The sequence below is a fragment of the Vanacampus margaritifer genome, chromosome 17 (genome assembly GCF_051991255.1).
Source record: "Vanacampus margaritifer isolate UIUO_Vmar chromosome 17, RoL_Vmar_1.0, whole genome shotgun sequence".
Taxonomy (NCBI): Eukaryota; Metazoa; Chordata; class Actinopteri; order Syngnathiformes; family Syngnathidae; genus Vanacampus; species Vanacampus margaritifer.
In genome coordinates this window covers 18,927,175-18,938,259 of record NC_135448.1, presented here as the reverse complement: position 1 = coordinate 18,938,259, position 11,085 = coordinate 18,927,175, and the positions used below count along the sequence as shown (strand labels likewise).

The 11,085-nt window shown below is 40.5% G+C and overlaps 2 protein-coding genes across 3 annotated transcripts; one reads left to right on the top strand and one right to left on the bottom strand.

Moving 5' to 3' along the window:
- The first annotated feature begins 1,620 nt into the window (after positions 1–1,620).
- Positions 1,621–7,045, top strand: LOC144037774 (uncharacterized). 2 transcript variants are annotated; one of them, XM_077549533.1, is made up of 12 exons: positions 1,621–1,794; positions 2,659–2,726; positions 2,802–2,873; positions 2,945–3,090; positions 3,406–3,531; positions 4,070–4,127; positions 4,207–4,449; positions 4,566–4,705; positions 4,778–4,885; positions 4,964–5,021; positions 5,828–5,890; positions 5,986–7,045. In XM_077549533.1, exons 2-12 carry the CDS (start codon positions 2,705–2,707, stop codon positions 6,510–6,512), a joined length of 1,563 nt encoding a protein of 520 aa, XP_077405659.1. In that variant the 5' UTR covers positions 1,621–1,794; positions 2,659–2,704; the 3' UTR covers positions 6,513–7,045. The 2 variants fall into 2 exon arrangements, with proteins under 2 accessions (XP_077405659.1, XP_077405660.1); XM_077549534.1 differs by having other exon boundaries at positions 1,621–1,806.
- A 435-nt stretch (positions 7,046–7,480) lies between these two features.
- On the bottom strand, positions 7,481–9,609 carry LOC144037431 (forkhead box protein H1-like). The gene is made up of 3 exons (XM_077548925.1): positions 9,325–9,609; positions 9,146–9,253; positions 7,481–8,225 (listed from the first exon to the last, which is right to left on the bottom strand). Exons 1-3 carry the CDS (start codon positions 9,472–9,474, stop codon positions 7,644–7,646), a joined length of 840 nt encoding a protein of 279 aa, XP_077405051.1. The 5' UTR covers positions 9,475–9,609; the 3' UTR covers positions 7,481–7,643.
- Positions 9,610–11,085: the final 1,476 nt, after the last annotated feature.

The following is an 11,085-nucleotide window of genomic DNA, read 5'->3' as shown; positions in this document are numbered from 1 at the left end:
TTGAGTTTGGTCACTTTTCTAAACATTTAAATATAACTTATGCTTAGATTGTGTACCTAAAAAAAAATCTGACTTGAGTATGTGCATCACTGTTATAGTAATGTATTTGTAATGTAATATTTGGAAAAAAATATTGTTATAGACTAATATTACGGGGTGTTGACATTTTACTGTTTCAATTTTATTATAACTGTTTTGATTTTAGTTATAGCTGTTTAGATTTAGACATAACTGCTTTAACTCACTCAGTAAAGCTGGATGACGAAACGTTTGAAGATTCTTCCTTCCTTCTTATCTGGGAACAGAAGGTGTTAAAAAAAGGTTTCCTCTGTAAAGCTGTGTTTGATCTGAGGATGTGTCTGTTTAAGTGCTGTCAGAATTTCTGCTCATCGGGACCTTGTCTGGTTCCACATCAGTGGGCCAGTATCTGGGTTTGAACTAAATGTGCATTGGATGATATGCTGTAAAAGTGTAAAAAGTCTTTATCTGCTTCCTTCTGTCATGTGTATTGAACTCAGGACTGGGGGGCTTAAAGAAGGGGGGGGGTTTGTTTCCTGTGAGGGGAGTGAAGGAGGCATTGTAATACTTTTTCAAGATAGTCTAAGAATGCTGTGAGTCCGCTGAAAGGATGCACTGAGGGGAGTTTATGTGATCTGTTTCTTGTGCTTTTCCAAGCTATGCAACTCCCTTAACTGAATTAATGTTAATTATGCAAATTTAGAGGTGTACAGTGGGCATAAGTACCTTTGTGTATCATGTATTCAATTTAATTGTTAAAGGTTGTAGTTCTTCATATATGCACTTTTCCTTTAATACACTTTGCTAACTTGCCATAATTACTTGACTGGAGGTCAAGCGCAAGAATTACAATGTACTTGTTTTTAACCTGGTGTTTAATCTTTACAAAAGGCAGTAAACTATTCTATTTTATTCATTTAGCAATGATCAGCTCCCCCAATTGTGTGTATACATTAAGCATATACATAATCAACTTCCACAGTACATATGTAGCAGACTTAAGGAAGATGTAGCCATACAAGGACGTAATAATAATAATTATAGTTTATGTGCAGATAATGGTGGGTGGATTCATTATTATATTAATAAGTGTCAGGTTCAAATGTTAGTTCCTAGGTTACATGGGGTGATGCCTCTAAAAAGGGGGTGGGGTCATTCAAAAGCAGGCGTCACCTTGTGCTTATTTACATTTCTTGCTCATTAGTGGAATTCACACTTTCACAGCAATCCTTAAATGTATAATAAAACAATCAGTCAAATCATAATAAAATTATTTATTTTTGATTATTATTTGATAAATAATATGATTTGACAATGCTAAAATATCGCATAAAAATGAATATCACGCCACGTGAGTGTTTAAACATCAATGTTTATGTGTTTAATAAAATACATACGTTTTTACGTATGTTTGAACAGGGATGGCTCCATGTTTTATTTTTCTTTCCCGTGGAGAGAAAATCGTAGGGCTGAGAAAATAGTCCGTATATATATTTTTAGAGTATCAAATAAAACACCCTTCATGTGCTTTAACTGGCGCGACACATATTTCTGACGGGGCTTTATCACCTCCAAGGGTGGCTGTAGTGTCATCTCCGCGCATGCGCCGCTAGGAGAGTGGGCGGAAGTTGTGTCATGAAGTCGCTGCCACTCAGTAGTTGCCCCAACTGTCCACGCGGGTTTCGATTTACGCAGAAAAGGCCAAGGTTTTTAACTTTTTTCAGCCTTTTTAAGTGGTGGTAGCTGGACACAAACTAAAGGGTCAACTTTTCGGCGGTAAGTTGCAACTTAAGTGCTCACTTTTGTGCCGTTTCAGTTTGATAAACGCAGAAAAGAGCGGCTAAATGCAACGTAGTTTGATGTTTCAACTATAGGACATTCCTGACGCGAATTTTAACCAAGCCGATACAGTCAAAGTTACTTTTAATATTTCATTAATAGTCTAACTAACGAACTAATGATGACTTGAATTTGAGTTGTCCCCCCCTTTAAAAAAAACAAAAAAAAAACAGCAACGGTTCCGCTCGTTACACACGAGCTCAACAATCATATTTGTAAACTTTGTCCCCTTTACATTTCTCTTAAAATGACAACCCAAACAATTGAGAATATTAGCACCACTTGTGCGACGATTAAACTTTTACGATAAAATGCTTAAATTCACGCCGTTTTTGTGGAGGGGGGGTTGAGAGTCGATCGTTTTTCTGATGGAATTTCGTCGCCATCTTGTGAGTGATCGAATCACCTGCAGCCACAATGAAGTATTTGTATTGTAATTTTGTATTTGCAAGTTATGCTGCTTCCTCCTGTTTTGGTACCCGTTGGCAGACCTCAAACCCCTAGAGGGTTAAATGTATAAAATTCTGTTTTTGTTTTGAATATGTCATAATATGAACTTTGTAGCAGCTGCGATTTTTGGTTCCTAAATTACAATAAAGCAATGAATTACTTTATACAGTACACTCTCCTTTACTATTTAACTTTACAACCAAGCAAAAAAAAAAAAGGGCATTTTCAATAATGATCTTTTTAAAAGCAGCAATATCAGTCAAGCCCCAATCCTGATGTCAATGTAACCTACAACAGAGGCCACATAGTCGCTCACGTGTCATAATAAATATCTGCGTTATCTCTTATCAGCCTCCTCCTCGCAGCTGTCAGGGCCTTTTGTCCACATTTGAACAACATGCAGCATGGAACACAAAGCGGTACAGTACTCCAAATCATCGCGATGTGTTGAAAACCCCTTGACCGCTGACCTTGCACCTCGTGTTTCTTTGCAGGCCCGTCCAGTGAGCTGTTTGAGTCCTTAAAGCTCTACCTTAACAACAGCAAAAGACTGCAACCCATAATTGGTACGAACATCCTTAACGTTATCATTTAATGACATCAGAATGGTATTGCTTGACTGTCGCCTCCCCCGCAGGGCTGTGCAGCATCACGGAATGCGTGAAAGCGGGCTCGCACGGGGGTGGCGAGGCCGTGTACCTCTGCGAGGTGTGCGCATGCCGGCTGAGCAAAGGCGACATGCGCAACCACATCATGGGAAGCCTCCACCGATACAATTACACTGTGAGTACGGCCCCTTTCACCCTGCCGGCGTCTTTTTGTGTAAGGTACAAAGGCGCAATTGTGAGAGTGAAAGGAACAGCGTAGGAGGCCGTGCCTACCAAATTGGTGCCTCACAGTTTCACACAGAACCCACCGTGGTGGTATATTACTGCAACTGTGCGCTTTCACGCAGAGAGGCAGCGTTCAAATTCACTTAACGCCCCTTTCACATAGACACAGTCCACACTTGGATACTACCTACCTGCCAGGGTTAAAAATGACTCTTTTTAATGTAATGCATGGCCGCGCCGCATGACTAAGGTGTTTCCTGGACAGAAAGCCTGGCACCCCCACCTGCTGTCCGACATCAAGGAGAGCGGCACCGACATGTCTGCGATGGCCTGGCCCCTCATGGAGATCGCTAGGACGCTGGAGGACAAGGAAGGACCTGGGGACATTAAGGTCTCTACTCTTTTCATTACAAAAATGTTTGCGTTAGCATCGGCAGCTAACGGGAAATGTAGCAACACGCTTGAAACTTGTTGTTGGCCTTTAGCATGACTGATAGCAATACGTTTTCTTGCTAGCCTATTAGGTTAGCTCCTAGCAACAAATTCCACTTTTTCACCATTTTCTGTTTACTTGGCTTGCACATCAACTACTTGTGCTTCTTTCCACTTGTATCCCCGTTAGCATGTAGCATGTCTGGTAGGCTGTTAGCTTAGCTGTTAGCAGTAAATGGCACTTTTCCTAGCATTTTTTTTCTCCCCGATTTGTACCACTCCATTCGCGTATCACTCACAAGCGCTTCTTCTTTTTAGCCTTGACTGATAGCAACAACTTAGTTAGTTAGCTTAGCTGTTAGCAACAAATATAACTTTCATGCCATTTTGGTTATTGCTTGCTAGACTTTCTTCCTGTTTACATTTGTATGACCAATAGGAGGATGCATCATTTACAAACCTGTCAAATGATTTGTTCTTGTTTTTTTTTTAACAAGTTGTTGGCGGTTGAGGAAGCTACATTCGAGATGCTCAAGGGTGCCAGCAACAGCGAGGGTAATTCCGCCGCTCTTGAATGCATCACTTCCTGTTGTTGTATCTACCACCATGAAAAAATTGCAATGATGTTTTTAAGCGATACATTTGAGTAAGTTCCTCATGTACGGACCCGGCGAGCCCAAAAGCCACTTTTACGACAAGCGTGAGGAAGATAAAGATGACGAGTATGTGGACGAAGATGAGGAGCACAGGGTTGTCACCGTTGACCACCAGAAGGCACAGTTTGCAGATGGCGATGGTTCTTCTTGGGCCAAGGAACGCCCTTCGAGTTTTGGCCACGCCTTGCGCGATCGTTACAAGGGACCGAAACCTCTCATTGGTCAGTTCAAGTCACTAGTCCTGTTGTGTAATCACTGATTTATTTAATAGAACGTCATTTAATAACTCGTTGCTTAACCTGAGGTCGTGCCAGCTGACGCGTTTTGGTCCTCCCAGGTCTTTTTCGGGTAACCGAGTGCGTTTGCGAGGAGGACGGTCGCTCTTACTGCTTCCTGTGCCACTGCTGCCGGGTTCGGATCAACACGCGGGGCTTCTACAGCCACTTCAGCAGCTTGGGGCACCTGCGCAGCTACCTGGTCAGTACGTGAGCGAGCATGTGAAGGGAGAGCGTGTGAAATTTGGCGTTTCAGCCCGCAACTCCGTGTCAGATGGAAACACGGTGCGAGCAGTTGGAGGCGGCGGGACCGAACGTCGGTAACCGCGCTCAAGTGTTGGCCGGGAAGGTGGAGCGCGACGAGGGACGAGGAGACATGGAGGCGAGCCTTGTTGTGCTTTTTCAACTTGATTGTGTCGCTGCTTAGATTGACTCCAATGTTTAAAACGTGTGTTTTTAGGTGGTCAAAGTATCTCACTTCTTCTGTGGACGACTCACTACTGAAAGTTACAAGTGGTGTAAGTGCATTGTAGGGCTGGGCCATTTAAAAAATAAATAAATTAATTAATTAAAAATAAAAATAAAAATAAATAAAAATAATCTGATTGTTTTTTGTTTGTATTTTTTTCTTTGCATGTATTTTTTTTTTTAAACGAATCTAAGCAATCTGCAGTAGCCTACATAAACAATATCAGATGTACAGTATTATACATAAATGTTTTGATCTCATATGTTAGGCTTATATGTCTATTTCAATTAGAGATGTTATGTAATACGTATTGCATTCACTTGGAGAAAAAAACCCTCCTGGTTTTCTGAATATTTTTTGCGAGGAGCTTAGTTTTTTTTGTATAATTTTTTTTTTCTTTCTGTTTTTCTGAATATTTTTTCTGTCATGAAAAAATTCAGAAATACGGGAGGAAAAATTATTTAAAAAGTAAAAAATTAGTCAGAAAAACGGGAGTTTTTTTTTCCCACTCTAATTGAAATAAACTGTATAAACCTAACCTATGAGATTAAAACATTTATGCATAATACTGTATCGTTTTTTTAAAAATATATATTTTCCCCCCGTTTTTTGGAACTTTTTTTTTCTGTTTCTCTTGAGTATTTTTTTCTCCTGTTTTTCAGAATAATTTTCCCGTTTTTTTTCTTCTTCTTCAGATTCCCCCCCAAATAAAACAGAAAAAAAAATACTCAAGTTTTTTTCTCTCCAAGTAAACGCTTCGTTATACACTTTTATTTTTGTTGGGCCTAAATGGTGCCCGTCAGATTTTGCCTTTCATTGTGCTTCTTTCACTTCCTTCCTGTTGTTCCTGTCCAGGCGTCACCAGACTTCGGAAGCGGGGCTACCCGACGGTCCACAAGTGGACCAAAGCCAAAAAAGGTGCGTCTTTGTCTCTTCTTTTCTCAGTGGGCGACTCTTCCAATGCGTGTGGTTTTTGCGCTTTGTTTTTCCTCGTGTTTCTCTCGTCCCGGCAGGAGGCGCCAACGTCAGGAAGCACAACGAAGGCGGCAGAAGTCGGGTGGTGTTCAAGGTAAGCCTTCCGCTCACTGAAGGTTCACTGCTGCTGGAGAGGACGTCCTTCAGCCACGACAGTCCACCCCTGGAACCCCTCGAGACAGACTTTGACTGTGAGCCCATCGACCGGCGTGAAGACGCGCAGGAGCGTGCCGTTCCCGACGCTCACCACGGGTGGCAAACGGAGGCGCCCGTCACCCAAGAATGGGTCAATTCCGATTATGCACGGTGGCACGATTGGTCGCCGACTCAGGTTCAAAAGCAAGGAAATCCCTACCGGGCTAATCCGCCGCCAGTCGCTATGAATCCAGCAGCGCATCGCGCGCCTCAAGCGGAATTCCAAAGTATTCCCGTGATCCAGACGCCATCTTGGACGCCACTATTTGAGCCGGGTCCAGGTGACTTCCCGGGGTACCGGGGCTACGGCGCCCCGCCGCCATATTTCATTCCATCTGGGTCTCATCCCGCTGCGTCCGCCCTGCCTTGACCACTCTTGACTGATTGTCCAAAAGAAGATCAAATATGCAACACGTCAAGAGAGAGTATGCACATTTTATTTGCATTTTATGTAAATGCTGTTGTTTGGTCACCTGGTGTGAGAAAATTCAGTAAAAGTTCACGAATGCTTTCAAAAGGGAAGAATATCTAACGTGGAAAAAAAAATACTGAAAATGTAAACAGTTGACAAACTTTGTGAGTCCATTTTGTGTCTCAATGCCTCAAACTCAACTGTATTTTTTTCCAATTTGCAAAGCTGTTTAGAAACACTTTTTGATTCTTGGTTATGTTTTTTTTATATCTTGAAACCCATTCAAAGCAAATAGAATACATACATACATACTGAAAACAGTTGATTATCCAGGTTTTGTATGTTGTTAGGTGTGTTCTATGTTATCCAATCACAAGTGTTGCCTTTTGCACCATAAAAAGAAATGTGCGTACTGCTGATATAGTATGTTAATGACAAGTTTACGTGTTGCATTTCATATTTCAAACAAAGAAAATAAAGGGCAAAACCTATATCCACCATCCAGTGGTATTTTGTTGCAGCCCAAATGTTTTGTAATTGAATATCTGTTAGGAACATTATATATATATTCACTATACATTTGCTAAAACTTATTTAAGCGGTTTGTTGTGGAAATTTGTGCATTGTGCCTTTTGTCAAACCTATTCAGAGTTGTTTGCAGTGAAGAAGTGTTGGATGAAGATCACTTTGGACAAACGCATTGTGAGGCCCAGGAGACCCGAAATCAGATCCACGACTGACGCATTTATTCAATTTTGTGGGGGGCGGGTGAAAGGGAAATGATTTGTTTTATCAATTGAGTGTAAATGAACAAAAAACTTATGGAAAAATACATAACAATGGATTAAATACTTCCTAAAGTCAATGAAACAGTTAAGATATTGTATTAAAATATTTTGCTGCGGGTGCACAAATAAGACAAAGTCTTAAAATGACAAGAAATCATTTAATGTGAAGTCAGAGGCTGAATGCTGAGGTGGTAAAAAATAAAAATAGATACAAAAAGTGTCACATAACATTGCGTTACATGCGACACACGAGGTTTCAAACATACAAAAGTGCTTTTTTCCTTCTCTTTAAAAAAAAAAATCACAAACGAATGTAGTGCGGATCACAAGTAGGGTACGGGATGCATAATTGGTTGAAGTTATTGACAGCGAAGGTGGGCAAAGGACTTCCGGTGCACAGACGCTTGCTCATTTTCTGTTGAGCAGCGCCGCCTGCCGGACATGACACGGAACTGCGGTAGCGCACGGGGAGGCGATCCTCCGCATCCAAACCGGGGCGATGTTTCTCGACCCGCGGCGTGTAACGATAAAGATGATTAGGAAGATGATGATGATGATGTTCGCTTTGTACAGGCTCGCTGGGCAGTGGTGAGGTTCTGTTGGTCAAGGTTCTAGCGGAGGCGGGACTGTCTCGTTTCAGCAGGGACTCGATGGAGAAGGGCCCGCTGAACTTGACCTCGCAGCTGATCTGGACCGGCGGCGGCGGCGGCGTCGCCGCGTTCCCCTTGACGAACTTAAGACGGCCCTTCAGCTCGGGGAAGAAGTCCAGGATGTCCTGAAAGTGACGACGCACCATTTTGGTGGTGATGTGACTCAGGTCCAGTTTCCAGAAGTTACGCTGACCGCCCCGGCCCCGGCAGTCGCAGTCAGGCACCAAAGGAATCTGGAGGAGGGAGGAGGAGGTCATTATAATATATATATATATATATATATATATATTTTTTTTTTTTTTTTTGGGTGAAAACTTTGGTCAAGTACTACGTTTATTTTTTCCGTTTGAGAACCACAGATTTGTTCTATTTTACAGTTAACCAGTGCAAAGCTGTCTCACATAAGTCTGCTAGCTTAATGCTAACACACAATGCAAAACGCCATAAACAGACTAATGACACTAGCATTATGTTGCGCTACTTGTTTAGATGAAAAGGCCTTGAAGCAAACATTTCCATGTGACCAAACCCAGTAAACAGGTGAGCCGAGACGTTTTGCAAAGCGAGACCGAAGGCAATTTGATGTCGCGGCAATTCCAGTAAACGGCAGGGGGCAGTATAGAGCAAAATGGCAGCTCCTTGATAGTGATGAAAATAGATTTTAATTGTGCTTAATTCCACGAACACATTATTACTCGAAACTGTGTTTAGACTACAGACCAGAAATAGAAGCCAATAAGCATTATTTGGAGATTATATTTATTTTTTAGCAAAAGAGAACATTTTGGCATCAAAATACACAAACTCTTAACTTTCTCAAAATGCCTTTACACATTATCTTTGAGAATGTTTTAAAAAATTCTAAAAATATAAGTTTAAACTATAATGTAGGCACGTAAAATAGTTGGTGCCTATGTATTAATTTTTGCGATATTTACGTGTATATTAAACGAAAGACATTGGTTATTTGAATTTATCAAACCTACATTTAGAATTTGCTTTGGTGTTCTTGCCCCTCCTCCGCTTCCTCAGGCCATCTTGCTGATTAGAGATTTGTCACAGCTGGCACAAAAGTTGCCTTTAGTCCTCATTCTAGTTTTGTTTACTCCCCATGTTTTTATTTCATTTTAACTTTATTGCAGGACCGCCTTACCTTCACAAAACACTTGTTGGTGGACAAACACACCCTGACGTTGTTCTCGATGGACTTCCTGTTCTCTCTGAGCAGCTTCCTGTTCTCTCGGCCCATCTTCTCCATCAACTGCAAGACATCGCCTCCGGGTGAGAAACAGCTCCTTTCACGTGGAAGCTGATCTTATTGAAGTCTCTTACCTGCGTGAAGGTGAGCATTTTATCCGGGGCGTCCTGGAGGACGATGGCGATGCGGGCCAGATAGGTGGTGCTCCTCTGGAGGACTTTGCGGCGTGCGCCGCCAACGCCGCCAGGGAGCTGCGCTCGGAGCTTGTTGCTGGATTTCAGCATGATGCGTGGAGGGATGCAGCTCAGTCAAGTCAGGTATGAGGAGCTCAGAAGTTGGGCTGCACTTGATAAAGCCCACTGGGACAATAGAGGGTGTGTGCACACGGGTGCTAATGTGGACCTTTTGATACTCGGATGGGTCGTTAGCAAAGGTGGAGTTTTGTCGGCATGGACACTTAAGAAGTTCCAGCCATCGTCTTGGAAAAAAAAAAAAAAAAGAGTTTTCAAGTGGAAATACTCCATTAATGAAGTTTGCATTATGTAACATTAGCATAGCCGCTTAAGGAGTTCCAGCTGTTACCTGGAAAGTGCTCACATTAAACCGTATTATGGTTTTATCAGCATTGTCACTTCACGAGTTGCATCTTTATTTTATTATTATTATTTTTTAAGGTGGCAGTATTAACTCATTGTAGTAAATAAAAAAAATACAGATGTGACTGGCCCAAACCAGGATTTATAACAGTTTTGGATTTTGCATTATAATTTAGTTTAGTTTAGATTTCATTTTGACTTTTGTTTTTTAAATTCTGTGAGTTTTTATTAGTTGTATTTTTTTTAATGCTTTGTTTCAGTTGAGTTTTTATTAGTTTTATTTTTAAAATATATGCAGTGTTTGTTGTGTAAGATAGGCCTATATTTAAAAAAATAAAAAAATAAACTACATATTGTGCAATAATAAAGTCAACTTCAATTCTCAAATGACTTTTTGACCTTCCTTTTTCTGTAGAGACGAACGGCAATATCAAAATACATTTTCAATTTAAAACGATCCCCGAAAGCTCATGTATGACATCGACAAACAAGGGATTCTTTGGCTATTATTATGGTTAGTTTTAATTAGTTTTATTAATGTAACATAGTTCCAGGTTTAAAAAAATAAATAAATAATTTAGTATTTTATTACGTTAACAAAAATATTTTTTTTTCAAATTGAGTTATTTCGTTTGTTTTCGTTAACTACAATAACCTTGTTCTAAAAAAATAGGTGGTAATTATTACAGTACGTGTATCACATCAGTAGATGGCCTTTGCTTTTATATTGACTTAACATTTATTAATAAATGAGTGCTTAGGTGAAATAATGTGTTACTCATTGCTTCATTTTATTTTAGAACATTTTCTAATTGCATTCATTTAAAAAAAAATAACAAAATGAATAAATGAAACTATAAAAAAAAGATTTTTTTTTGTGTGTGTGAGACCAACTGAAGCGTCCATCTTGTTGTTTTTCTCCCAATCTCGTCCTTTTGTTGTTCCGTGTGCCGCATTTGCATCTGTGATCTCCATTCAGCTGGGTTTAAACTGCACACATAAAGACGTTAGGCCGTCAAAGGCGCTGCTTTCACTTACTTGCATCTCAAGCTGTTTGCACGCAGATGCGAGCGATCAATGAAACTCGGGCAAAATGTTGTATTTTTTGTTGTCCTGATCCAGCTGAAAGAATGCGGCTGCATCTTTTATGAGTCTTAGTTTGTATATTCTATCGTAATGTTTGTCTTGGCTGGTTTGTTTTACAAGTGTTGAACTAAATATAACAAATCTGCTTTTAAGTTAGTTTAGTAGTAATAAAAGTGCTGTAATGATTTATTTTTGAATACAATAATTAAAAAA